The 27,697-nt window shown below is 54.8% G+C and overlaps 5 protein-coding genes and 1 long non-coding RNA gene across 7 annotated transcripts in view; 4 read left to right on the forward strand and 2 right to left on the reverse strand.

Annotated features, from left to right (window-relative positions):
- Positions 1–544: 544 nt before the first annotated feature.
- On the forward strand, positions 545–2,122 carry GSC2 (goosecoid homeobox 2). The gene is made up of 3 exons (XM_084801643.1): positions 545–913; positions 1,037–1,290; positions 1,964–2,122. The coding sequence occupies exons 1-3, from the start codon at positions 664–666 to the stop codon at positions 2,063–2,065; spliced, it is 606 nt and encodes a 201-aa protein (XP_084657769.1). The 5' UTR covers positions 545–663; the 3' UTR covers positions 2,066–2,122.
- Positions 2,123–2,143: 21 nt separating this feature from the next.
- Positions 2,144–5,833, forward strand: LOC311608951. The gene is made up of 4 exons (XR_014783197.1): positions 2,144–2,185; positions 2,977–3,071; positions 3,276–3,578; positions 3,981–5,833. It is a non-coding gene; the product is annotated as an uncharacterized lncRNA (long non-coding RNA).
- Positions 5,834–6,321: 488 nt separating this feature from the next.
- Positions 6,322–16,919, forward strand: ESS2 (ess-2 splicing factor homolog). Of its 2 annotated transcripts, none has more exons than XM_084800950.1 (10): positions 6,322–6,516; positions 7,464–7,632; positions 7,717–7,812; positions 10,013–10,185; positions 10,283–10,400; positions 10,728–10,861; positions 11,556–11,658; positions 12,344–12,453; positions 14,633–14,748; positions 15,272–16,919. In XM_084800950.1, the coding sequence occupies exons 1-10, from the start codon at positions 6,382–6,384 to the stop codon at positions 15,549–15,551; spliced, it is 1,434 nt and encodes a 477-aa protein (XP_084657076.1). In that variant the 5' UTR covers positions 6,322–6,381; the 3' UTR covers positions 15,552–16,919. The 2 variants fall into 2 exon arrangements, with proteins under 2 accessions (XP_084657076.1, XP_084657077.1); XM_084800951.1 differs by having other exon boundaries at positions 10,016–10,185.
- A 125-nt stretch (positions 16,920–17,044) lies between these two features.
- TSSK2 (testis specific serine kinase 2) lies at positions 17,045–19,728 on the reverse strand. The gene has a single exon (XM_084800952.1). The coding sequence runs from the start codon at positions 19,101–19,103 to the stop codon at positions 18,027–18,029; it is 1,077 nt and encodes a 358-aa protein (XP_084657078.1). The 5' UTR covers positions 19,104–19,728; the 3' UTR covers positions 17,045–18,026.
- A 2,690-nt stretch (positions 19,729–22,418) lies between these two features.
- Positions 22,419–24,036, reverse strand: TSSK1B (testis specific serine kinase 1B). Its single transcript, XM_084801642.1, has one exon. The coding sequence runs from the start codon at positions 23,720–23,722 to the stop codon at positions 22,625–22,627; it is 1,098 nt and encodes a 365-aa protein (XP_084657768.1). The 5' UTR covers positions 23,723–24,036; the 3' UTR covers positions 22,419–22,624.
- Positions 24,037–25,923: 1,887 nt separating this feature from the next.
- Positions 25,924–27,697, forward strand: part of DGCR2 (DiGeorge syndrome critical region gene 2) — a 66,097-nt gene continuing 64,323 nt past the window's right edge. Inside the window, exon 1 of the mRNA XM_084801641.1 lies at positions 25,924–26,270. Within this exon, the coding sequence (XP_084657767.1) occupies positions 26,192–26,270 (79 nt within the window). The 5' untranslated portion in view covers positions 25,924–26,191. The remainder of the gene's footprint in view (positions 26,271–27,697) is intronic.

Genomic DNA, 27,697 nt, shown 5'->3' on the forward strand with positions numbered 1-27,697 from the left:
GACAGGAGGCAACAAGAAGACTGGCCTTAGACAGGCTTAGGAAAACCTTCAGGGCCCTCGAGAGAACGCACAGAATTGGTGGCTCTTGCCTTTGATGCCAGCGTTCGAGAGACAGGAAGCAGATGAATCTCTGCCAGTTGCAGGTCAGCCTCAATTTTCCATTCTGGAGATGGTATTTACTACAGACCCGGGCTTCAAAGTGAGCAAGGACTGTTAAGTAGCATCACCCTACTGCTAAGGGTGCTGAGCTTATTCGGAGTAGGGAGGCAAGAAATAAGATTCAGGAATCTCTACTTTGATGGGCAGCGAGAGAACAAGGGAAGTCAGAGCCAGAGAGATGGCTGGGACCTTGTGCGTTCAGAGGTGTCTAGGATCCTGGCATCCCTCCCAGCAGGCGACTGTGCCTTAGGGAAGAGAGAAGACGCGCCCCTGACTTTCTTTTCCTCCAGCTCTGGGTGTGGCAGAGCTCAGGGCTCCCCTCTGGCAACACGGTCCCCGTGCACCCAGACGGAGGGGCTGACCCTCCTCCGTGGCTGGGGATTAGCTCTCTGATGACTAGCGACGGGATTAGGCGCGCGGGAACGCGGCCGCCCGGTCCGGGGATTACCGCACCTCCCACCCTCGACGTATATATTCTGCCGCTCTTGCCGCCCGCCCGCTGGCATGGCGACCGCAAGCAGCACCGCGAGCCGCAGGGACACTGGACGACCCTGCCCTTTCTCCATCGAGCACATCCTCTCCAGCCTGCCCGAGCGCAGGCCCTCGGTGAGGCCACCGCAGCCTGTCGGTGGCCGGAACCTGGCGGACCTCGACGAGCCCGAGACGCCCGCCGCCGCTGCGCCGTGCTCCTGCTGTTGCTGCTGCGGTCCTCGCCCCGCGCCCCGCGGAGCCCCGGAGGCGGCGTCCGGGCCCGGTGAGTGCGCGCCGGGGGGTGAGGCCGGAGCCTCAGGTTGTCTCGGGGAGGCCGGCGGGGCGAGCCTGGCTCCCTCCCTAAACCCTAACCCTACTCCTGACCGCACCTCACCCTGCCCCGCAGGCGTGCGGCTGGCGTGGCCGCTGAGGCTGGCGCCCGCGTCGCCCTCCCCTTTGACAGCGCCGAGCGCCGGCTCCCAGGCGCTGACCAGCACGAGCGGCCCCGGCCCGCAGCGGCGCACGCGGCGCCACCGCACCATCTTCAGCGAGGAGCAGCTGCAGGCGCTCGAGGCGCTTTTCGTTCAGAACCAGTATCCGGACGTGGGCACGCGCGAACGCTTGGCGGTCCGCATCCGCCTGCGGGAGGAGCGCGTGGAGGTGGGTGTGCGCCCCGCAGCCCGGAGGCCACTCTTCTTTCAAAGACCGACCTTCCAGAAGGCGCCTCATCTCATAGCCTTCCACACTGGAGGGAGACAGCCATGAGCACCCGATGGGGGTGCAGGTCCAGTACCCCCAGCACATTCTTTGGGTGTCGCCGGAAATGGAAGGGTTACGAGTCGGGTTTTTTCTGACTTTGTTAGTCTTCCCGCTTCCCCTAAGGATGAAATATGCCTTCGTTACTGCCCCAGATGGGGCAAAGTTAAGAGATGTGCAAAACTAGCGAGGCGTGGTGGAGGCAGGAGGATAATGAGTTAGTTCATCGAAGTCATTCTCTGCACATAGAGTGGAAGCCAGCCTAGATGTGGGGGTGGGGTGGGGCAGAGACAGACAGACAGACAGACAGACAGACAGACAGACACACACACACAGAGAGAGAGAGAGAGAGAGACAGAGACAGAGACAGAGACAGAGACAGAGACAGAGAGACAGAGACAGAGAGAGAGATCGTGGTTTCTACTGGATGAGGGAAGATGATGCAGATCCGTTCACCTACACCTCTATGGTGAAGTTTTATCACCCCGACCGACTGTCAGCTCTTCCTGAGTTCTTTGGATGTGGGTCCTGGGGAGGGGGGGGGGGCCTGAGCCGACCTGGTCCCCCTCCTCCTCAGGTCTGGTTCAAGAACCGTCGCGCCAAGTGGCGACACCAAAAGCGGGCTTCCTCCTCGAGGCTCCTGCCTGGGGCCAAGAAACCTCCCAAGGAGAGCTGTTGATGACGTCTGGAGTTTCTCCTGGCTTTGGTGGTGATGCAGAGCACAGCAGAGTACGAGCGGGACAGAACCACTAGAGCAGGAACTAAGAGAAGGCGCCAGCCTCTCCAGCACTTGGTGGAGGTTGGTCTGATGTATTCTGATGCTAATTACTGCTTGCTATCTCTGTCCTACCTGTACTTTGCCTAAGAGCCTAACCTGTTTGACCAATAAAAGGCCATCACACCTGGGCAGGGCAAATGGGATAGGCCTGGGTTCCAGCGCTGTGGGGGGGGTGGGGGGGAAGGGAGTGGGGGAGGTGGGGAGGTGGGGGTGGGGGTGGGGGTGGGAATCTTGGGAGGAAGAGAGACTGGAGGAGAGGAGAGAAGAAGGCTGAGCCATGGACGGTGTGGATGGAAACTTGGCCCAGATGATGATAATTAGCAAGTATTTGGGATTATGGATGGAAAGTAGCTTGATAGAAATTATTAGAAGCAGATGGCATGGGTTTAGGGCAGGTATCCCAGACCTGCTCCTCTATGGGAAGCAGTTTAGGGGATTAATATCTGCCCTGCCCAGGTTAACTAAAGCTATTTTATTTTCTTTTCTTTTATATTGGTTTTTTCGAGACCGAGTTTCTCTGTGTAGCCTTGACTGTCCTAGACTCTCTCTGGACCAGGCTGGCCTTGAACTCACAGCAACCCTCTTGCCTCTGCCTGCCAAGTGCTGGGATTAAAGGCGTGCACCACTACCGCCTGGCAACTAAGGCTATTTTAAAATATAACAAGTGTCTGTGTCTTAACCTCTGAGCCGTCTCTCCAGCCCTTAACTGTCTGTGTCTTAACTGACTGCTAGCAAGTTAGAAAATACTACCATAACAATAATTATAGGCCTAATAATAAACATTAACAGGCCATTCTGGTACATTCTTGCAGTGTCCAGCTGCCCAGTGCCTGCAGAGAGGAGAACCGAAGCCTCCTCAGCCGTGAAGCAAGGGGCATGTGCGGCAGGAACCAGAGGTCTCCTGCAGGTAAAGTGCAGACGTAGAGTAGGGCAACCTTCCTCAGCCACCATTGTGACTCAGCGAAGGCCTCACTCCACTCAGGACCCCAGATCCTCTCGAGTGGAGCCTCCTCCCCACCTCATGCGTCCTCTCCAGGACTCGCCTTTTGTCTCTTCTTCCACCTTCTTAACCACTGAGCCATCTCTCCAGTCTTGTTCTCTCACCTTCCAGGCATCTGTACAGTCCTGGCTTGCTTACTCCGTCCTCAGCGGCCCTGCCCTGGGCCTTCTGTCAGGACCTGCAGAAAAAGAAGGCTGCGGTTGGTAACTCCCAGATCCCTGCCCCGCCTCCGTCATCTCACCCTTGTGCTGCTGCCAAGAAATAAGCAAGACCTACACATACCGCAAAAAAAACGGTCCAGAATCCCAAATCCCGCAGCTCAGGCTTCGCTTCCATGCCTACTGAGGAGCTTGCCCCTGCCCCCCCCCCTTTCCAGGGACCTGGGGGATCAGCACGTCTTGGAGGGACAGCTCAGTAAGTCCTCCTGTCCCAAGTTTCCCCATCAGAACTAAAGCCAGTGGACGGTAGCAAGGCCTCCTGGGGATTTGCCAAGGCCTCTAGGCACTACCAACCTGCTTTACAGACGGGAGCTCTTTGGCTTCCTTCTTGTCTCTGGTGGACTCCATACCGTGGCATCTGCCCATAGGGTGGGCAAGAGGCGATTAAATTCAGGGAGCATCCCATCCCCGCTGCCTCGGGGAATGTTGGTCTTCCCTTTTATAATCCTGGTCACACAGAAGTGTGCAGGTGAGGGGAGGGGCAGTCATAGTTTCCATTTGTTGATGACCTGTGCAATGGGCTGTGGAGGAGGCGGTGTTAGAAGACAGCTAACAACCCCTTCTCCTGGCCCAGTCTCCTCACTCTGTCTCCTCACAGGTCCTGAAGGGTGTGGTGGTGTCTTCAAGAGACGTGGTCCATCCACAAAAGCCAGGCCAAAGAACTGATGGCAGGGAGTCCTGGCACTGTGTAAAGATGGCTGGTTCTGAGAACACCAAGCAGACACGTATCCCCATCCAGAGCTCTCCTGACACTGCTGGAGACCTCCAGGGCAGGGACGTTCATCCCCAGTCCCTTGGCCGCACACTGAAGGCTGCCACCAGACTCCTCTTCCTGAATTTTGGCCTCGAATCAGAAGACTGCACTGTCTAGCTTCAGACACAGCAGCTGTCCCAGAGTCAGCTCATCTGCAGGCTTGGGCATTCACACCTGCAGGCTTGGGCATTCACACCTGCAGGCTCTGGCATTCACACCTGCAGGCTCGGGCATTCACACCTGCAGGCTCGGGCATTCACACCTGTAAGCTTGGGCATTCACACCTGCAGGCTTCGATGGCATTCACATTGTGAATGTACCCCACGCCCACCCACCCTCCTTGGTGCTCCAGAATCTGAGCTTGTCCGAGTTTCTGTCCTCCTCTAATTGTCACCTGCCTCTGCAGAGGCTCCTTGGACCCCACCACCTGACACCTGCCATTAACAAAAGTGTCCAGAGGCGCCATCTCAAGGCCTCTCTCATCTCCATTCTCTTCTTAAAAAAAAAAAGTGTGTGTGTGTGTGTGTGTGTGTGTGTGTGTGTATTGCCTGCCTGCATGCATGTGCACCCCATGTTTTCCTATTGCCCATGGAGATGAGAGTGCGCATTGGAACCCCTGGAACTGGAGTTATGCATAGTTGTGTGCCACTGTGTGGGTGTTGGAACTGAGCCCAGATCCTCCGGAAGAGCACAGGCACTTTTAATGGAGGAGCCATCTCTCCAGCCCCTTCTTGGTGTGTCTTTTCCATCCTTGGGCTTCAATTCCCAACTCCCTGTCATGGCTGTCTCCACCTCCAAGCCAGGCCTTTCCCCTGAGCTAGGTGTGTGTCCGTCTGTCCCCCAACAACACTCGAAGCCCACCAGCTCCTCACAGTCGCCGGGTATGCAGTGGTCCAGTCCCCTGTTCGGTGGCCTGCTTGGAGCACATGAATCACGGAGCTCTGGGTCGCCGAGGGCTCTCTGTCCCTCGCCTAGTTATACCCAGACCACCTTGAAATATATCAATAAGCCCCAGAAACTAGCTTCTCTGCAGCATCAGCTGCACAACCTGATGGAAATTGCCATCCCCTTGCACCATGACCATGGCAGCTTTCTCTGGTTTTCACCTGAACCCACACTGGCCTTTCTGTCATTCAAAAGAAAAATAATAGTTCTTGCCAGGACGCCAAAGATTCCGTGCCACCTGGATCTGCCCCTCTCTAGTCCACGGCCTTCTCCACTGTGTAACCCAAGGTGGGCTTGGGAGTGTGCCTTGCCCCGCCTCACTGCTGGGCCCCGCACGAGCTTTCCTAGTTCCATGCGGCTGATACCTAGCCAGTCATTCCTTGGATCTACAAGCATGGTCTGCCTGGGGAAATGCCACCTAACATGTCACTTGAGATCAAGATTCCGTACCTGCGTGCAGTACAGGCTTCTTGCAAGTCACAGATGTAATTTTTACACATTTGTGGGATGATTTAACCCATGTGTTTTCTCTAGTGTATGATCAACTCTGTAGAGGCAGGGACATGGTCATAAAGCCCCCAGTGACTCACACTGAAGGAAGAGGTCACTGGAAAAGCAAAATTGTACCAAATCATTCTGGGCTAGAATTTATTTGTTCGGCATAATTCATGAAATCCCTTAGGGAGAAAGTCCCACGTATGCTCGCTCTGGCAGGCAGGGAACTAATAAATCTAACCAGAAATTTAAGCATCCTCTTGGTTTTTCTTTCATTTACCTTTTGTTAATTAGCTATCTGGGAAGGATTGTTTTAGTGTTCTTTTTCTGAGTTTGGAAAGTTATATATAACTTTTGTTTTTGTTTTTTGTTTCTCAAGACAGAGTTTCTCTATGTAGCCTTGGTTGTCCTAGACTCACTTTGTAGACCAGGCTGGCCTTGAACTCACAGAGATCTGCACTCGGCTACCATTTTTTTTAAAGTATTTAAAAACGACTTTGAAGCCTATGCAGTGATTTTTTTTTTCTTTTTTCTTTTTTCCTTTCTTCCCTGCCCTCGCCCCTTAAGAATTGGAACTTCTAACAGAGAGAATGTTGCGTCAAAAGCCGCCCCACAGCGCCCCCTAGTGACCATAAATCTAGACAGGCATGAACTACGCGGATGGGGATCAAAGACTACAACTCCCTTAAGATCCGGCGCTCCCCGTGACGTCATGCGAGCGCCGGCTTTGTTACAAAAACACTGCTTCTCCATTGGCTGGCTGTTGGAGCGGTGCCTACGCCACCCGGGCGGTTCTGGGATAGCGATGGGGACGCCCGGGGCCTCGGCGGGCGCTCTGTTTCTTCCCTCGGCGTCCGCGCCCCCGAGAAAGCGCGCGGCCGGCGAGGCCGGAGTTGGGAGAAGCAAGCAGCGGGTCCTGGATGAAGAAGAGTACATCGAGGTACCGGTTTGGGAGAGCGCCGGGGACTTGGGGGCCCCTCCCCCGGTTCGTGTTCCTCTTCACTCCTTTGAATTGTCTCTGGTCCGGGCACTTCTCCGCCGCCGGTGGAAACGGAACAACTGCCTTTGGGTTTGGGAAGTCTTGAGAGCCAAGCACAGTGCGGAAGCGATTGTCTAGTTTTCAGCGAAAAGAAGGAGCGCTTAGTGTCTGTTGAGGGTCAAGGAAATAAAGTGTCTTATTAAAGTATGGGTAGAATTTTGACACTTTTTAGGGTGATGGCGAAGAGAACTTTCTGGAAGGCAGTTACATTAAGTGTAAAGGCTGCGGGTTCTGGAAACAGAAGCGGAACGGAACCGGCCGCGTCATTGAGTGAGTGGGTCTCTTGCACCTCGAGTGAGGGGTCCCACTGCTAACGCGCTGGAGGACAACCTGACATAGGGCTGGTTTTAGACTGGTTAAATTTAGGACGTTTCTGGGATAGGCTGGCATGTATCATCGCCGCGGAGATGGGGCATACAGATTTTCAGCTCCACAGCAAGGTCTGGCTAGAGGTGAAATCCTGCGGATTTCATCCGGTGGTGGTAGTGGTGGTGACTGGCCTTCAAGAGAAAGGTTCGGAGTGAAATAAAAAGTCACGGGTGGAATGAGACCGGCAACATCCAGGTTAGTCTGGCTGGTGGTGTAGATGGAGCCAACAAAGGGAAATGAGTCAGATCAGTGAGTGAGGGATTTCATGGGCATCAAGAGATTGTTGGGTAATGTTAGATAATACATCAGCGCTGTGTCGGGTAAACAGTCTTACCCGACTGCTTCTAGGCTGTCTTGCAAACCGTGGTCATTCAGGTGGGCAGAAGTGAAAGGAGGCGGGGCTGTACCATGGACAGCGGTGGACTGAGTCAGGGCCCCCAGATGCCAGCTCTGGTCTTTGTCCTTTTTGCTTCTGACAGGGACTCCAGACAGTCATCCAGAGAGACTTCTTCCCTGATGTGGAGAAGCTGCAGGCACAGAAGGAATACCTGGAGGCTGAGGAAAATGGAGATTTGGAACGCATGCGCCAGATTGCCATCAAGTTTGGCTCTGCTCTGGGCAAGATATCTCGGGAACCTCCACCACCGTGTAAGAGGATGCTGCCATAGAGGGCACAGGGGAAAGTATTTTGTCACTTTCGGCTCCCGCTAATTCCTCACTTGCTTCTCTCAGATGTTACTCCAGCCACCTTTGAAACTCCTGAGGTGCACACGGGCTCTGGTGCGGTGGGCAGCAAGTCCCGGCCCCAGGGCCGAGACCTGGAGGATGGTAAGTGAACTTTTGCTCTCATAGTCCAGACTGCTTGGGATTCATATTCTTGTGAGCTTTCTCGGGGTCACATTTCATGCTTGAGTGAGAGGGGGTGTCTCCTAACCTAAGTAGCAACTTTTGGGGTCAAAGGCAGTGGTCTGGGAAGCAGCCCCCCCCCAGGTGTGAAGGAGCACCGTTCTGTTCTGTGCCTGCCTCTGGGATGACAGCCCATTGCCGTCGCCAGCTCTGTTCCCAGCGTGCCAGGCTTTGTCTGGTAGGTGGGAGTGGGTGGGGGAGAGGGGGCTTGGAAGGCTTTTTCATTGCTGTCTCCTGAGGATGCCTCGGGCCCCTTCGACTTCCGTTCTTCCAAGTCAGTTGCTTGTTGGTCTCTCCCTTCAGGACGGTATTCTGGTGTTTACCTGTTAGGGCTAAGAGGCAGATACTAGCACAGATGCTGAGATTCCTCACTGTGCCTTGGGCCCCTGTTCCTCAAAAACTGCCTTTGACTTTCTGATTTGCTCGTTTTGTTGAGAGCAGACTCTCACTGTGTTTCCCTCCCTGTGGGATGTAACATTTGGAAAACATTTCTGTTTGTTGCCTCTTACCCTAATTACTAATTCACAAGCCCTCCCAGAGAGCAGGGTCTTGGGGTCTTGCTTTCATCTGTGTGCCCCTCACTGGGAATAGTGTATGGTGTGGTATGCTTTATGATCAACAGACACAAGTAGAAAAGGCCGGCTGTGGTGGTGCACACCTTTAATCCCAGCAGTCAGAAGGCAGAGGCAGGCGGATCCTGCGAGTTGGAGACCAGCTTGGTCTACAAAGTGAATCCAGGACAGCCAGGGCTACACAGAGAGACCCTGTCTGGGGGGGGGGGGGACCATGTAGAGTAGAAGAGGTAAATGTGTTGTTTTCGATGTGTTTCTGTCCCATGCACACATGGGATGTATCTTACGGTTAGGAGGCACACTTTATACATCTGCTGAGTATGGGACTTGTCTGGGTCAGTTGGCTCTATCACTAGAGCTGGGCAAGATGTCTCTGCAGCATACTGCACTAGGGTGAGTGTGCACCCTGCTCACACAACATGTCTTCCCAGCAACCCAGCCTTTTCTGCCATGAGCACGGTGGTAGTTGTTCTTGGTGCTTGACTCTTGGTTGAAGTACAACAGAGTCACAGCACAATTTGAAGATACTCATCTTTTTATACACATAGTTTCTATGTAAACATGGGTGTCTTTGTAGTTACAGATGAGGAAACAGGCTTGGAAAGGCTGTAACTTCTGTAGGTGTCAAGAATAACAGTCAAACGGAACCAAAGTCGGCCCCTTTGTTTCTTTCAATTTTTTTGAGATAGAGTTTCTCTTTGTAGCCTTGGGTGGCTTAGAACTCTGCTCTGTAGACCGGGCTGGCCATGAACTCACAGAGATTCATCTGTCTCGACTCCTGAGTGCTGGTTTAAAGGTGTGTGCCACCACCACCTGGCCCAAGTCTGGCCTTTTCTAGCTTCAGGCCTTGAACTTGTAGGCACTGTGCTTGGCATTGGCTGGCACACAGCTAGTGGTCAGGACTCTCGGTAGAATGGATGAGAAGCCTCAGCTTTACATACTCACACCCCTCACCCCACCCCAGAATGTGCAGTGTACCCGCAGAAGAGCATCCCGTTTCTTGGTGGCAGGGATCAAGGTTGTATGGTTGACTTTTTGGCTCAAAGTCTGTGTGACCTGCTGCGGAGCACTGGGCTGTGTGGCTTTCTACCGTAACTGGCATACCCTGATGCCCTGCTGCATGAGTGGCCACCACTCACCAGTCAGGAAGGGAAGGGCTGTTAGGGTAAGGCCATCCCAGGAAGGAAAGCACTCTTCGGGCTTTGGAGGTAAATCCTCTAGGGTAGGAACAGTTTGGGCAGAGGGAGAGCCTGCTAAACTGTCCTCACGAGCTCTGGCTTCAGTGTTTGTCCCTGCCCCTTCACCAGCCAACCATATCGCAGACTTTTCTTGGCATCCAGCAGATGGGTGGAGCTGGGCAGTCAGCCCCGGGTGCCACCTGGGTCTGCCCGAACAGCTGGGAGTCTGTTGTGCCCCCTTAGCAGGAGCCAGGGTGCCAGCTCTTTCAGAGTGGTGGTGCTCCCAAGACCAGCTGTCCTGGCTGCTCTTCCCCAGCCTGACAGTGGCAGTCATGCGTGTGGGGGGTTGTGTTTCCTACCTGTGACCCTTAGCAGGAGAGGTCGGAGATGAGGAGGAGAAGGAGCCGCTGCCTAGCCTGGACGTCTTCCTGAGCCGCTACACAAGTGAGGACAATGCCTCCTTCCAGGAGATCATGGAGGTGGCCAAGGAAAAAAGCCATGCCCGTCACGCATGGCTCTACCAAGCTGAGGAGGAATTTGAAAAGGTATTTGGAAACATAGGCACCTTCTTTGGGGATGGAGTCCCAGGGCCACAGGTACAGGGTGCCTTCCTGACCCCACTTTCCCCCCATGTCACTATAGCGACAGAAAGATAATCTTGAGCTCCCATCAGCAGAGCACCAAGCCATTGAGAGCAGCCAGGCGGGAGTGGAGACCTGGAAATACAAGGCCAAGAATTCTCTAATGTACTATCCTGAGGGTGAGTGACAGACAGAAGACAGGGCACAGTGGTCTGTCGTGTTACTTGTGAGCCAAGCTATAAAGCCTATATGTGAATGTTCACTTGCAGCATGGACCCCAGAGAAGGCCTGGTCCATCTTGCGGTTGGGGAATGTGTGACATTTGGGGGGCATTGAGGTCTCCCCCGCTGCTTTGTTCTGGCTCTTTAGGTGTGGTGTGTGAGCTAAGGTGGCTATGGTTCTGTGTGGCTGTGAGTAACTTTAGCTGAGGTGTGCCTTCAGCCTTTGGGCTGTGTGATGTGCCAAGCTGAGGTGGGGCATGGGCCCCCTTGCTCTTCCTTTGATAGGTGTCCCAGATGAAGAACAGTTGTTCAAGAAGCCTCGGCAAGTGGTCCATAAAAACACACGTTTCCTCCGAGACCCCTTCAGCCAGGCCCTGAGCAGGTCCCAGCTTCAGCAGGCAGCCGCCCTGAACGCCCAGGTGAGTCAGCAGATAGGTGTGGCCTCTCCCGCCTTGGTTGTCCCCTTTAAGTTAGGATTTTCCCAAGGCTAGACAGAGCTTAATTGGCAAAACTAGCTCAGCCCCTGTGTGGCAGGACCGATGTGTCTGTTTGGCCCCATCCACTGGGGCCACATATGACCTATGGGGTCCAGCCCTGTTCCGGCTCCTGTGACATTGGCTAAGAGGAGAGAATCTCCTGGAAGCCAACCCAGACTCATACCTATATACCAGGCAGGGAGGTGAGTAAAGCAGTGTGCACTGGGAAGTGCCAAGTGCCAGGAGGAGCCTGGCCACAGAAAGCCGGGGTGAGTGTGGTGTCTCACTCATGAGATGAGAGGAGGGGGTCCCTGCTCATCATGGGGTTGGGGAAAGGCAGGAGGTGGGAGACTCAGATGCCGCGAGACACCGGCCCTTTGCAGCACTGCAATCCAAGAGGTGCCTCCTTGGGTGGAGGGAAGGGGTGCGCTTTGTTTGATGGTCACTTCTGCAGTCCCTCGAGTCCTTGGGGAGAGGTCAGAATGGAGGTCTTCCTTCTCTTTGCAAAAGGAACCCTCCTGCCAGTGCTGGAGCCCCAGCCCTTGCCCAGGGGGGAGAAGCGTTTCCAGCATGAACCTGAGCAGCTACCGTCGTCAGCTGTGGAGAACCCTGACTCTGGTCTCTCTGCTTCTTCCAGCACAAACAGGGCAAGGTTGGCCCTGATGGCAAGGAGCTTATTCCCCAGGAGTCCCCCAGAGTGGGCGGCTTCGGATTTGTTGCTACCCCTTCTCCCGCTCCTGGTAAGAAACAGACTATAAGCCCAGGCTAGACCGCGCTGTAATATAGGCTAGACTCTCCCTGAGGTGTGTAACCTGAGATGCCCCAGGGTCTTCCCTGTGGCACTGCTCTTACAGATCTAAATTTGGAGAGCTCTGTGCGGGGAGGGTCTGGACGCCAGGCCTGCCGTCTCTGCAAGAGACACACTGGCCTCCACACTCACTGCTGGTTGCTGTGACAAGGGCTGTGAAGGCAACATAGATTTGCACTGGGATTTAGGAAACCTGGGAAAGCCAGAGTGTTTTCTTCTGTTGGCACCCTGCCCTATGCTAGGTGGGGTCCAACAGGCCCCATTCCCCCAACCTAAATACAGCTATCTTGCCTTGGGGCTCTGGTGTCTTTGAAATTTCCCTTCATGCAGCTGGACGTGGTGGCACACACCCTTAATCCCATCATTCTGGGAGGCAGAGGCAGGCGGATCTCTGTGAGTTCAAGGCTAGCCTGGTCTACAAAGAGAGTCCAGGACAGCCAAGGCTATAAGAGAAATTCTGCCTGGGGGATGGGGGGGGGGATCCCTTCAGATGGTGGGATCCGAGGGCTCTGGAGTTTCAGGGGAGAGGAGGTTGTTGTGTTGGCCTTAATGTTAGCTGGGATACACGTATTAGAAGGACGACACGCCTACTGGGTCCTCTGGCTCTCCCTCTGCAGGTGTGAATGAGTCACCACTGATGACGTGGGGAGAGGTTGAGAACACGCCCCTGAGAGTCGAAGGGTCAGAGAGCCCCTATGTGGACAGGACACCGGGACCGACGTTCAAGGTGGGTCGTGGTGAGGGACTGAGGCTGACACGCAGTTGAGAGCCCTTAGTGCCTGCTGCTCAGGAGCACGCAGGGACCCTGGCTTCTGCAGAAGAGGCCGGTATGGTATATCAGACACGGATTGGGAAGAGTGGAGGCTAGGCTGTCACAGTCGGACCAGAAACCCCAGCTGCCGTAGGCCTCAAGACCCTGGGACACAGTGTGTGTTCCCAGAGGGTGTGTGCTAGTCTCTGGTTACATAGCATACTTAGGAATATTCAGGATAGTACAGCACTGTAGGAGTGGGTGGAGTCAGATAAGGCCTGGCGAACATCCCATGACCTCTCTCAGCTGGAGCAGGAAGCCAGAGGTGGACGGACACCATATATAGTCGGGTGGCCCCTGATGGCATTGGTGAGCAGCTATGCCCCTGAGAGCTATGGAGAAAGTACAGTGTCCAGGGCTTCGGGAAGTGTGTGATAAAACAGTGAGTCTGGGGTAGTTTAGAAAGTGAAAGGTACACATACTCACTATGAGGGTGCTGAGCCCCGCTGACTCAGGCCAGGAATATAAATTGTCTTTGGAAACACAGCAAAATCAGATCGAATGTTGAAAAACTACATAGGTATGCTTTGGTGGCTGGGTCTCAGGTCATCCTATGCCAGTCCCTCCAGATGCTGGCTGTGATCAGTTTGAAGTGTGTTAGAAAGAGATCATGGTAGGCAGCCCTAGAATTGAACTCACCAGGGATAACGATGCTTTCATAAAGCACACGTCAGGGGCTGGAGAAATGGCTTAGTGGTTAAGAGCACCGCCTGCTCTTCCATAAGGGCCAGGGTTCAATTCCCACCAACCACATGGCAGCTCACAACTGTCTGTAACTCAAGATCTGACACTCTCACATCAATGCACAGAAAGAAAGAAAGAAAGAAAGAAAGAAAGAAAGAAAGAAAGAAAGCAAGCAAGCAAGCAAGCACACGTCAGGCTTGTATTGCAGTCCTGACCCTGCTCTCCCGGCCGCAGCCAGGAGGTCCTTCCTGGTGTGGCACTGGCGGGTCCCTCCTTAGAGCAATTGACGACAAACCATGGGTAGAGATTTTGGGGGTCTTGGTTATAGACTGGGTCTTAGATATGAATAAGATAACCAAGACAAGCATGCGAGAGGAACAAACAGTATGCTGTGGAACATGAAAGTGGCCCAAGGCTCTGGCTGCACAGGAAGTGCTGAGCCCTGCAGTGGCCTCTACCGAGACAGTGACTTCTGAAACAGAATAAGCCTGGGCAGCCTGCTGTGCGCCCTGTTGCCCAAATGTCAAGCAGGATGGAAGCTGGGGACAGACAAGAAAGAATGGAAGGAAGGGAAGAGAGGCTGTTTCAGGTGGTGCAGCATTGCAGGGCCTTTGAATACTCGTAACAGCAAAGTAAGTGTTAGAAAGGTGAAAACCTTAAATATAAACAATAATTGTAAAACAACCAGAAGGTAATGTTGTAGCTTAAACCCTTTGGTTTTGGTTTTGTTTCTTGTCTTTCGTGTGGTGCTCTGGATTTAACCCAGACCCGGCTCCTGTGCACACCTTTGACCTCCTTTACCATCTGAAGTGCTAGGACTGGCGTTTTTGTTTGTTTCTTGGGACAGGGTCTCACTCCGTAGCTCAGATGTGCCTGGAATTCACTATGTGGGTCAAGCTGCCCTCGATGTAGGCATGAGCATCACTCCCAGCTCCCGACCTCTTAGCTTGTTTTGTTTTACATTATTTGTGTGAGTGTGTAAGTATTTGTGTGCATGGCACACACCACAGCACATATATGGAAGTCAGAGGACAACCTGTAAGAATGACTCTCTCTCTCCGTCCTGTGGGGTCTCAGGAGGGGATTCAACCAGGTCATCAGGCTTTTAACAAACACCTTTACCACTGAGCCATTTTGCGTTTTGCTTCTTTTTTCTTTTTGGTAAGACTAGGTTTCACTGTGTAGCTCAGGGTGGCCTCAAATTCTGTAGTCTCCTGCCAGTTGCTGGGATTGCAGGAATGCATGACTATATCCGGCTCGGGTGGGGGTGGGGATGAGGGATTTTGACAGGCTATTGGGATTATAGCAGCCATGGAGAAGAGGTTGGTACCCACAGCAGCTGCTCTTCTGGATAATGCCTGGCCAGGTAGCGGATCCAGCACAGGTCACCCATATACCTGCTGTCTTGTAGATCTTGGAACCAGGACGCAGGGAGCGTCTGGGCCTGAAGATGGCCAATGAAGCAGCTGCCAAGAACCGGGCCAAGAAGCAGGAAGCATTGCGGAGAGTTACAGAGAACCTGGCCAGGTGAGAGGCAGCTGGGCCCTTGGGGAGGAGTGGGGATAGAGATGGGTTTGTGCTGCCTCATCCCTACTCCCTCAGCCTCCAAGGCCATGTGTGTTCATGGCTTGCAGGACAGAGCCCAGGGTATAGCCACAGTGTTCTAATGTCCGTGCTGCTTCTCTGTTCCAGAGTGTGCCCGTGTGTGGAGCAGCCTCTGGGGCCCTCCATCATCTTTCCCCAACAGCCCCCTTGGCTTTTCCCTAAGAGGCATCTTTTGGCTCCTTGCCTGACTATGAGCTTGTTAGTTCTGTGGGGTCAGTGGCATTCGTGTTAGAAAGAGGTGGAGACCACAGTTCTCAGAAGTCTGGTCCGTCCAGCCCCACAGCCCTCAGGTTTGGCCTGACTGCTGTGTGCCCAACGTTGTCCTCCTTAGCTCAGAGTGACGACGTCTCTCCATAGGGCTCCTCCTGAGGGACTGGGGAAGGACTTGGCCTTAAGCAGTCCTTGGCCCCTAAAACGGTTGCTTTTTTCTGTTCCTTTTCCACAGTCTTACTCCCAAAGGCCTGAGCCCAGCCATGTCCCCAGCCCTACAACGCCTCGTAAGCAGGACAGCCAGCAAGTATACAGATCGTGCCCTGCGGGCCAGCTATACACCATCCCCAGCGCGCTCTACCCACCTCAAGACCCCAGCTGGTGGGCCGCAGACACCCACAAGCACACCAGCCCCTGGGTCTGCCACACGCACACCCCTCACACAGGACCCAGCCTCCATCACAGACAACCTGCTGCAGCTCCCTGCCCGGCGCAAAGCTTCAGACTTCTTTTAGAGCCAGGCCTGGCTGGACCTATGGATGTTGTGTGGGACACTTTGTGGACTATGTAGGGCAGCTGTTTACTCAGAGGATTCCAGGCCTTGGAGAACCAGACCACAGGCAATTGATTATCCCAGGAACCACAGATAAAAGAGTGCCGTGCCATGGCCAGGTTGGCACAATTCGCTGGCCACTCTCTTGGGAGTATAGCGTGGTGCTATCCCCCAGGGTCCTGCAGGAACTGCCTTCTAGTTAACCCCGACTGAACCCTCATTAAAGAACACCTGGCACTGTCTGGGGGATGCTGACCCATGTCCTGGGGCCCCCATGGACCTCAGGGTTAGAAGTATGGGGCTCTAGGGGAGGAAACTGTGTGGCTGCCAGCTGCCTTCTGTGCTAAGATCACACCCGAGCCTTCCATCAGGAAGGGGAGCACACACCCCAGAAGATGTGCCCTTGACTCCTGGGGCGCTGGCTCCACAGCCTCCAAGCCAGGGCAGACCATTAGGTTTGTTGGTTATAGGCTCAGGTAGGTCCTGCACATCAGGGTCTGCAGGACATGTCTCTTTCATGTGACTTCCAGTCAGGTGGCTAAGCTGCCTCCCTGTCCTACTCTGTGCTCAGCCCGGTGTTCTTGGCACTGCCTAATGGGCGCTGAGACACCAGCCTTACCTCAGCCTGGGCTATGCTATGAAGAGGAGGAGCATGGCTCCCTGCAACCCTGCAAATGCCACGTGCACCAGCAGCCAGCCATCTGCCTGTGGACGAGCCCTCAGGTGACTAGAGGCCAACTGGGCCTTGTGAGCCTATTCCTATAGAGCTGAAGGGTCCCTCCTTTCCAGCCCTAACAGTCCAAAACAATCTAGTTCCCCAGCCAACAGTCTTCCGGCCTGCCCTCTGAGCTAGTCAGGCCGCCTGAAGCGCACCTGACTCTGATTCCATGAAAGCCACCTTTTCCAGCCTGCTGGCACTGGTCCCCTCAGGCCTCTGCCCTCCTGTGCTCTGGAGACAACCTGCGTTGGGCACCTTGTGCCTAGGCCCTGGTATGACTTAGTTTTTTGTTAATTTGACACAAGCTAGAATCACCTGAGAAGAAGGAACCTCAGTAGAAGAATTCCCTCCCGTCAGACTGGCCGAGGGCATGCTTGTGTGCATTTTGTTGACTGGGGATTGCTGTAGGAGGACCCAGCCCAGCAGTGGCGTCCTTGGGCAGGTGGTCCTGGGTTGTGTAGACAGCCTGGGAATAAGCAAGCTAGAGAGGAGGCCAGGAAGCAGCGCTCCCCGTGCTCTCGGCTTCAGCTCCCACCCCGTGCTCTCTGGCTTCACTCAAAGATGTACTGTGAGCTGAAAGTGTGGGCTGAAATAAACATTTCCCCTAAGCTATTTCTGAGTAGAGTGTGTTATCAAGGCAACAGAAGCCAGTGAGGTCAGGCCTGTACTAACAGACGTTCCCAACAGTGAAGTGGCTGCCCTGGGAGCCTCAGGCCCCAAGCCAGGATCCTGGGCTAGGCCTTGTTCGCTGTGTACTGTTGTCTCAGAGAAGGTTGAGAGTTTTTGTTTGTTTGGTTTTTTTTTTTTTTTTTTTTTTTTTTTTTTGGCTTTTCAAGACAGTGTTCTCTGTGTAGTATTGACTGTCCTGGACTCGCTTTGTAAACCAGGCTGGCCTCGAACTCACAATGATCCGCCTGCCTCTGCCTCCCAAGTGCTGGGATTAAAGGCATGTGCCACCACCGCCTGGCTGGAAGGTTGAGCTTTAACCTAACACATTCTCCTAGAAAGTGGGAAGCCAGGATGGGGTGGGGAGGATGGGTATTGTCTAGCTACTGACACCTCAAGCAATTGGCACGGGGCAGCGTAGGGGTTGGGGGGTAACCAGGAAATAGCATCTAGGCCCTCTGAGGGCTTCTAGGGGTTGGGTGCTGCAGGTCTACAGGTTGGGGAGAATCCCCAGCTGTCAGCCGGGCTGCCCCATTCCTGGGGGATGGTGAGGGTGAGGCTTGAGCAGCAAGGATCTCTAATTTTGCTTGGACACTGACCGCAGTGTAAGAACAACACAGGGTCAGGGTGGCTTGTGTTGCATAAGCCAGGCATGGAGCTGTCCAGTCCTGGAGACCTTAGGGGATGGGAAAAAGTCAGTGGCCGACAAGTGTGAGCCTGGCAAGAGGACCTGTCTGCCACTGGTCTCACTGAGTCTGCCTGTTCCTGCACCCCTATGCTGGAGATCCCCGCGCTGGATGAGTCCCAGAGAAAAAGACTCCCCACTGGGCACTCTCAATGCTTGTATACACTTTGTGGTTTATTTGGTGGTCAGTCATTAATGTCTTCGATACTAAGTGGAAGAAAGCTAATAGAACGTAATCAAAATAGTGGTTTAATTGACGGATTTTACTTGTTCCTTGCACCTGGGCCTTCTTCAGCTCCCTACCTGCCTATTTAGCTTATGTGAGTGCAAACTGCACACCATGACCCCCCAGGGCTCTCTCCACCACACTAGTTATTTGCTTTCCCCACCTCAGCTCCAGAGACGTGGTGGTCTTTAGCTCTGGAAGTCTCCGCCAGCCTCTCCTCCATCCTTTCTTCATTCTCGGGTGCCATTGGCGCCCGGTGCTGGGGTTTGGCCCCAAGCTTGTGGTCAGGCCGGTGTTCAGGTCTTGAGCCCGGTCGAGAATCCAACTTGCACTCAGCTCGATACTTGCCCTCCCCCTCCCTCTTGAAGGAGGCAGAAGACATGGCTTTGGGCTTGGGGAGCTGTAGCCACGAATGGCTGAGGATCTCATCGATGTGCAGCCGCCGGTTGACATCTGGCTGTAGGATGCGGTAGATGAGGTCCTTGCACTCACCAGTCAGGTTCTTGGAGCGTGGGAAGTCCACCCTGTGCTCCTTCTGGATGCGCAGCATCTTTTTGATGTCAGAGTCATCGTAGGGCATGGAGCCACAGACCATGATGTAGAGGATCACACCCAGGCTCCAGATGTCATACACCTTGGGCTGGTAGGGGATGCCCTGCAGCACCTCGGGGGCAGCGTAAGCCGCTGACCCACAGAAGGTTTTGCTGAGGACGATGCGCCCGCTCCCGTCCCGCAGGCAGCGCTTGGAGAAGCCGAAGTCAGACAGCTTGATGTTGAAGTCCTTGTCGAGCAGAAGGTTCTCGCACTTGAGGTCTCGGTGGACGACATCCAGATCGTGGCAGTACTTGACGGCTGAGGAGAGCTGGCGGAACATCTTGCGTGCCACATCCTCATGCAGAGCTCCTCGGCACTTGATAAACTCCAGGAGGTCGCCCTGGACGCCCAACTCCATGACAATGTAGATGCGTCCATCTGAGGTCTCAAAGATCTCATAGGTCTTAATAATGGAGCGGTGGTTGACAGTCGCCAGGATGTCCATCTCCCTAGGAAGGAATCTCTCCACAAAGTCAGTGGGTGTTTTCTTGCGGTCTATGATCTTCACTGCCACATTGAACTTGAGGCGCTCAGAGTAGGCAGACTTGACTTTGGCGTAGGAGCCCTTACCCAGATTGATCCCCACGATGTAACCCTTCTTCCTTAGGACCGCGGCATCGTCCATGGTGCCAGGAGCGGCCGGTGCCGCCGCCCTCTACATCCCCTCCCCACCCGGGCCAGCAGGCATTGTCCTCATTCCCACTGTGGGGAGGCGTCTGGCTGGGCTGGGCTGGGCCTGGACTTGAAGCAGTGGAACGCTCAGCATTGTCACCAAGTGACCAGCGAATGAAGTCATAAAGCCAGGCTGCTGGGAGTGGGGGCCGGGCTGTGGGGAATGGGGCCCCTGCAAGCCAGGAAGGCCCAGAGGGAGCACCCCCTCCCCACCCACTGGAATGAAGCTGGCATTCAAGCCCGTGGTAACCCTCCCTGGTCCTCTTTCTTGCTGTGGCTTTGTTGTCACCTGCGAGGGCCAAAGGGAGGTGACCCAGGGCCAGCTCCATGCCTGTTTCCCTACCAGGCCGTGGGAACTGGTTCTGCGTTTGTCCTTAGTGCACCAGAGCCAGCTCCCTGCCGCTTCTTTGGGGTTTGAAGGAAACCTCCAATGAGCTTGTGTCAGTCAGTGGAAGCTGCCCAGAGCCAGTCAGTCCAGCGGTGGTCCCAGTCTGCTGGATGAAAGCAGTTCCATGTGTGGGGTCTGAAGGGTCTTTGGGCTACAGAGTGGGCAGATGAGCCACAGCCCTGGTGAACAGGTGTGTGTAGGTGTGGGAGGGTAGGCAGGTGCCTGTTTGAGGGGGCGGGGCAGCTATGGAGGACGGACAGGCTTCGACCAGATAGAAAAGGTGTTGAGGTGCAGGCAGCCAAGTGCTGAGAAAGGGCTTTTTTCTCTAAGCGACAAGCACTCCTTATACAGCCTAACTCCCTTTTAAGACGGTTGCTGGTAGAAAGAGAGGCCAATGGGCTTTGTGAAGGTCCAGGGCTTTGGGCCAGAGCAGGCCGCTGAGGATCAAGGGGGTGGGGTTAGGAAAAGCCAGCCTGGGCCTGGTTAGTGAGTCTGGCTGTGTTGGCCTTGGTGCTGGAGGGCCCAGGGATTGATAGCCCTTACCATTGTCAGTGAAAGAGCAAGCTTCAGACTGGAGACGGGGCCTCTCATGCTCTCACCCTGGGGCTCTGGGAGCAAGGATTGCATGACGTGTCACGGCGTCATTGCTCACCGTCTGCATGTTGGACTGTGCTGTATTTTGTGTATGAATGCTTTGCAAACTGACATCCTGTATATGTCTCCTTGGCTGCTTTAGAAGTCCCGTGTTCATTTTCACATGTCACATGAGTCCCATGCATTCAATGAACTGCCAGGATAGGCTCTGAGGGTGCTGGGTTCAGAGAGAAAGCAAGAAACCCTGTTTCTAGCTGAGGAAGTGGGACAGAAGGTTTCAAGGAGGAAGTGACATCACCCAGGCACAGAGGAGTCATCAGGTGGACAAGTGGGAAAAGACAGTATGGGGAGCAAGAATACACCATAAAGGACACCTTGAAATCCTAAGGCCCCTGAGTGCCACTACAAGCGGCTGAGCCAGATTCTGCAGCCCACGTGAATGCTTCAGCAGCAGAAGGCCATGCGTGGAGCACTGGGCCCTGTCACTCGGGCGTACCCTCTGGGTGCTGTGCCATCTGTCTCTACACCTGTAACACACGGCAGGAGCTCTTGCGTCTCTTCCCTACCCCAGTTGTCTCCTAGTTGAGTTCCAAGCAGCCTCGGGCCACCTTGGTGTCTTGTGTCCCCAAACCATGCTAAGACCACAGAGATGAGAGGGTGGGAGCCTACACACGTCTCAGCACACCCCCACCGCCAGCCAGCCCCCACGTGGCCTGGAGCCCCCTGCTCCATCCGTTTCCTCACGGGGCTTCCCCAATCCCTCTCTCTCACTCCAGCGTGGCTCAGGGGCTGTACTATGCCTGAACCCTGGTTACTTGGTCCTCACAGGCAAAATTCACAGAAGCAGACTACAGAGAGCTGCTCGGTCCCAGAAGGCTTTGAGGAGGACAAAGCCCCTTAGCTGAGCCAGGGGGGATGGGCACAGTCTTCAGAGGTAAACTGGCAAGTATGTTTATGGGACATGTGTTGGGGTACAGGGATGAGGTGGTGTTGAAATCCTTTCTGTGGGTGGTAGCCTGGGTATAGCAGTGAACACTGGGAGATGAGGGGTGGGTCAGCAGACAGTAGGGTGAAGGTGCGCTAGGTGTGGAGGGGGTGGGGTGGCAAGAAGAATGCATTCAGGAATTCATTCCCCAGGGGACTTGGCACTGGTGTCTTCTTCTCAAAGTAGAGACATAGGTGGGGACAGAGTTGAGATGAGTCTAAATGTTCTTGTTTTTGTGTATTAAACCCTTAGACCTCCATGAGGTTGCCCAGAGTGAGGTGAAGAGAAAGGCGCCACACAGCAAGGTGAGGACTGCCTGGGACATGGTAGAAGCAAGGCAGGCAGCACATGGCAGCCAGCAGTGCCACATGTAGGCCTGACCATGTGGAATACCAATAGCTGCCTTCTTTGCCCACAGGGTTAAAACATGTTGCCAATTTTGCTTTGCTGAGGTCAGCTTCTATCTCTGCTGGGGTGATCTCCTCTGGAACCAGTTGGGATTGGAGGGGAATGGGATGCAGTTAAAAGCTATACAGGGAGCCAGGCGGTGGTGGCACATGCCTTTAATCCCAACACTTGGGAGGCATAGGCAGGCAGATCACTATGAGTTTGAGGCCAGCATGGTCTATGAAGCAAGTCTAGGACGAGCCAAGGCTACACAGAGAAACCTTGTCTTGAAAAACAAAACAAAACAAAAAGCTTATAGAGGGCTGTGGGACATGCTTAGGTTAACTAGTGGCACCCCCGCCTTCCAGGCTTGGAAATGATGGTGTAGAGCAATTTAGGGCACAGTTGAGAACTGGGTGCCAACTAGACACGGAGGAACGTGCCCCATGATGGGCAGAGCTGAAAAATCCAGCTGCCAAGCAAGCTGAGGAGTCCAAAAAGTAATACGGGCCTGGCCAATGTGCCTTCTGTAATCTCCTCAGCTCCTCATAGGTAGGTTTGTTCAGCCTGAAGCCCTGGGGTAAAGAAAAACACCTGCCTAGACCCTGAGGCCCTGATGCAAACAGCCAGCTCTCCCTGTAGGAGACAGGGCTGCGGCTTCTAGCCTTTCCTCGGCAGGCAGCCATGTTCATCCTGTTGGACTGTCCTCTCGTTGCCTTCTCTCTACCCTTCCCTGCACCTCACATCCTCCCTCTAGAAGCGGTGTCTTCTTCACTTAGCTATCTTACCTCCAAATCTCCCCAACCAGCCTTTCACTGGTCCAGCTGAGGATACAGCTAGGACTGAAGATTTGCAATCTAATAGGAAGACAAGGGGAACCCAGGATGACAGTCGCCTGGGCAAAGACATTCGCTTTAGGGTCTGCACCAATATAGTTATTTATTGCTTCTTTAGCCATGTTAGTTACCAAGTTCAAAGGGGAGGAGAAGAAAGTGACGAAAATAGCAGCTCATCCAGGACTGTCTTCCTTCTCTCTCTCATCCCTTGACTTCTGGGCTCAGGTTTCAAGCCATGAGCTCTGCCTCATTCCCTGCTGGCCCCCTGGGCTGCGAGAGGCTCGCTAAGTATGTGTCTCCGGAGGCTGTTGGGGGTGCCCTTCCTCTGTATCCCTGTTCACTTCGCTGCTGAGGCCCAGGGTCTCTGAGTGCCTGGACACTTGCACATTGTCTTCCTGAGGTTTTGTCTCAGGTTGGTCCTCGGGTCCTGCCTCCTCCTTAGGCTCCAACTTGGTGGCAGACTTTTTATCAGGCCCAGGTTCAGGGGTCCATGGAGGCTCAGTGGCCCGGGAGCTTTCCCCCTCCTTGTTGACGGCTCCAGAGGCCAGACCTCGTGTCTTGGGCTGCACCCAGCAGTGGTTGAGGATCTCATCGATGTGCAGTCGTCGGTTGACATCTGGCTGTAGCATCCGGTAGATGAGGTCCTTGCACTCACCGGTCAGGTGTTTGGAGCGTGGGAAGTTGACACGGTGCTCCTTCTGGATGCGCAGCATCTTTTTGATATTGGAGTCATCGTAGGGCATGGAGCCACAGACCATGATGTAGAGGATCACACCCAGGCTCCAGATGTCATACACCTTGGGCTGGTAGGGGATGCCCTGCAGCACCTCGGGGGCCGCGTAAGCCGCTGACCCACAGAAGGTCTTGCTTAATATCAGCCGACCACTATCGTCCCGCAGGCAGCGCTTGGAGAAGCCGAAGTCAGACAGCTTGATGTTGAAGTCCTTGTCGAGCAGAAGGTTCTCGCACTTGAGGTCTCGGTGGACGACATCCAGATCATGGCAGTACTTGATGGCCGAGGAGAGCTGGTGGAACTTCTTTCTAGCGTCATCCTCTTGCAGGGCTCCTCTGGTTTTGATGAATTCAAGAAGGTCGCCCTGGACCCCAAGTTCCATGACAATGTAGACCTTACCATCCGATGTCTCAAAGATCTCATAGGTCTTGACGATAGAGCGGTGGTTTAGCATGGCCAGAATCTCAATCTCCCGGGGAAGAAACTTCTCCAGGAAGTCCGCGGGGGCTTTCTTGCGGTCGATGATTTTGACCGCCACGTTGAACTTCAGGCGCTCAGAGTAAGCCGATTTGACTTTGGCGTAAGAGCCCTCTCCCAAGTTTATCCCCATGATGTAGCCTCGTCGCTTGAGGACGGCAGCGTCATCCATGGTGCCGGGAGTGCCCGGTGCCTCTGAGGCTGCCCTCTACATCCCTGCCAGACATGGGCCAGCAGTGTCCTCATTTACACTGTGGACAGAGTGTCCTCTGAGCTGACCAGGCCTGCTGTCCCTGCCTCCTGAGAGGCCCAAGACTCTAGCATGGAACATCCAGCACTGTCGCCCGGGTGACTTCAGTGGGTGAAGTCACAATGGAGTAGTGCCCTGGGGGAAATGAGGCTATAGCCTGAGCTGCTTGGACTTAGAATCTGGAAGGTCTGCCAGGGTACTGGAGCAGACTAAAAACGAACAAAATGGCTTCATGCTTGTCTTCAACCTGAGGTACGAGAGGCTTATGAGACACATGTTTCTAAACCTAAAAACTTCTGGATAATGGCACGGCTCATTATTGCAAACCAGGGCAGCCCAGGGGATCCAGGGCGGGTGGTCCTTCCATCAGTCAAGGGTCCCAGCAGGAAACAAGATTCCCCCAGTTAAGAGAAATCAGAGGAAGTCTTCATAAAGGGGTGCTTCACAAAGGTCAGAGCAAACTGTAAGGAACCCTGTAGATAATGCAGTGCCCTAAGGTAATAGCGGACTCCTGGCCCACGCGGTAGGGGAGGGGAAGGGAGAGAGCCGGCCAGTAACCTTTATTAGAGGAAAAGAGCCAGGCTGCAGGGACTCTACAGGCCAATGGTAAGGAAGCCATCCGTGACCTTCAACCCTCAGCTCTGGATGCCGTCTGCACTGGCAGCCCTCGAAGGCACGGGGCGGGGCTGCAAAGGGCTCATCTCCTAAAATAACACTTTTGGATGTATACTGGACACTGGGACAGACCTGAGCCTACAGGTCTGAAGATCCTTCAGTCCTTTACCACCTCAGGCCCGTAGTGGTTACTGTTCAGGGAGTTAACACAGTATGGTTCCGTGGGACCCCTCCTGGTCTCTTTAACAGTGGCTCTGCAGGTGGACAGTTGGCAGGAATTCTGCCCTTGGCTGAATTCCCACCTAAGGACTTACTCAACTCACAGCTCTGGCTGAGCTCCTGGGGCAGGTTTGCAGTGGGAGTGGGGGGGCGGGAAGTGGGGGTGGAGGGGCCGAGGCAGAAGGCTAGGTCTGGATCCGGGACTGTACAGAGAGCTGGAATGTGCCACAAGAACTGTCCAAGTGCCGAGGGCAGCTCTGGATAAGGTACCTTTGCTTCTGCCAGCAAGGGGCTCCCCCTCTGATGTGACAAGACCTGTGTCCAACATCTTGGGCCAAGACCTGGGAAAGTTGGACTATCTGATGGTTTGACCGTGGCTTCATCCACCTATGAGGACTTGCATCCCTCACTCGCATGGCTCTAGCGTCATAGGTTGGAATCCTGGGACTTGGTGGAGGGGCAGGCACTAAAGAGTGAGTTGAATGTGCTGGGGGTGACTGGCCCTCCCCTAAGCTGATCATCCACTACCAGGCCCATGCATCCTTCCCCTGAACAGATGCCTCTTCGTCTGCTGTCTCTCCTTCCACATTCATGCTGTTCATGAGGGCAGGTGTGAGTTCAGCACGTGGAGCCTTGTTCCCAGATGTCAGCCTCATCTCTCTCTGGGCTTTTTCTCCATTGTACAGGCAGGTCCTTCCCGAGATGTGCTCCAGGGAATCTGGACTTTTCTGTTATTCTCTCAGACATCCCTTTGGCCATTTCCTTCTGTTTTGTGTCATGTCCCCATCCACAGAGCCTGGTGGTCCTCTAGTTTCACTAGAGACTTTCGCTTTCTTCACAGTGGTCTGGCCCTTAGAAGACCACTTTAGGGTGTATGTAGGGCACTGGGACAGACCTGGGCCGCCGGGTGTAAAGACTATTCAGGTCCTGCGCCACCTTCTCAATTCTCTATTCCCGGGTTCCCACTCCAGACCCAGGAGTGTTCAATGTCAGTCCTTAATCCCTGACGTGCTACCAACACTAGGGACCCCCTTTTGGCTACCTCGCCGTCAAGGCTACGTCTCCGAGTCCCACCTCCGGCCTCAGCCAATGGCACGCCTCATTTCCTATAGGCCCGCCCTCAGGCTCCGCCCACTGCCGCTCAGTTCCCCAGGCCAGGCTGCTTTCCGGCCCCGCCCCGCCCCGCCCCGCCCCGCCCCGCGTCTGGAGCGCGCTCGTCCTGCCTCCCCCCTCCCTCCCGCCCCCGCCGCCCCGCGCTCCCCCAACAACCCCCGCCGGCTCGGCGCTCATTGGTTAGGGCGGGCTGGAGGCGGGGTGGCGCGGGCCCGAACAGGACGGCCGCCATCTTGCGCGAGCCGGAATCCCGTCCCGCTCCTGCGGCCTAGAGTGCGCGCCAGTCGGCGGCGTTCCCTTGCCGCGGGCCCGGCTGGATCCCTTGCCTGCCTGCGCAGCCACTCTGCCCCAGGCCGGAGTCCGGCCCTCACGTCCTCATCTCGGCCAGGTCCGGCCTCCCCGCGGGGTCACCCGGCTGCCCCGGGGACGATGAACGGAGGATAAATGGTGCCCAAGGCAGACAGCGGTGCCTTCCTGCTGCTCTTCCTGCTGGTTCTCACTGTCACCGAGCCGCTGCGGCCAGGTGCGCGGCGCTGGGGGTGGGGGCGCGGTCGGGGGGTGGGGCTGGGGACGTCCTTCCACCGGTGGCAGCTGGGCGGCCACTGCGCCTCGGCCAGGGCACAGGCGAAGCCCGGCTGCGGGCCTCTGGGCGCCCCCTGCGCGGGCACAAGTTGGAGTGTACCTGGGTTCGGAACCTCGAGGATCCACGTCTACCGAGCGCCGCGTGCTCTCTCGGAGCCCGCTGGCCGGGAGCTGCGTCTCGGGCTCACCCTTGTGCCAGGGCAGAGTGGAAGTCCGGAGGCCGAAGGCGGCTTGTGGAGGCACCTGGTGTCCCAAGAGTCCGCCCAACGGTGGCCTAGTGCCAGTGTTTCAGCCCTGGACAGCGATGGCTGGTGGCTTTTTGCCACTTAGTGAAACGCTGCACCACACAAGTCTAGCCTGGCCCAAAAGAGTAAACCCAGCACCGAGTGCAGGGGACAGAGTCTTCCTAGCGGCGCCCTGCGCTTGGTGTTTTGTTTGTGTGGTGCGGCTAATTACTTTTGGTACTTCCTTGGAGTTTCGTGTATGACGGGGAACCTCAGGTCCCTTTTCTACATATTTCATATACTTTGAACTGTGCCAAAAAAAAACCTCTGACTGCTCCCACTCCCCAAACAAAGCAGGGCTGATTTATGCGTTAGGCACAGGAGTTCCAGTATAGCCTTACTGTCCCTTTAGGGATCTGCCAAAAAGTTTTATGAACAGCAGGTGTGTCTGTGAGCTTAAGGTGAAAAGATGTGTTAATATATGTATTCTGTGTTTAGTACACTCATCTCTGAACTATTGCAATATCAAGTCGAGCTTTAATGCTTTTATCAGAGAAAGGTTCCTATGAGGGAAGGCTCAAGGCAAGCCTCCTATGGCTAATAACATGGCTCGCTGTCAGAACAGGTGGGTACACCCGCAGCGATGTCCTAGCCTGGCTCCCGTCCTGCAACATATTGTAACGCTTCACTTTGTGCCTTTGTCACTCGTGGAAATACCTGCCTGAGCACCAGTGACCAACGCTCAACTGAACGGAGCACTCCCCTGTTGCTCTTCCCCGCATGAGAGGACCAGCCAGCTGCTCTGCATAATAAGCTGACTGGTTGTAAAATAGCCTGCTAGGAAACCTAGTGGGCATGGTTCTCTTTCCCGACTAATGGGTCTGTGGGTGCTTGGGGTTTACGTCTTGGTAGACATGTATATGTCTGCGTAGAGTCACCAGCCATCCCATTCTGTCTCTAGGGTCCCAGTTTTGCAGTTGTGGTCTCTGGGCCCTGGAAATGGAGTCACACATCCCTGCCTCTCTTTTGCCTCTTGTTCTAGGGCCAACATCTCCTGCCTAGGTCGCGTAGGCACTTGATGTCCCTAACCGGTTTCCCCTTGCTAGTCTGGTTACGTATCCTGCCAGCTGGCTGAGAGCTGGCA

Source organism: Acomys minous, assembly GCF_964271855.1.
Source record: "Acomys minous genome assembly, chromosome: 11".
In the NCBI taxonomy this organism is placed as follows: Eukaryota; Metazoa; Chordata; class Mammalia; order Rodentia; family Muridae; genus Acomys; species Acomys minous.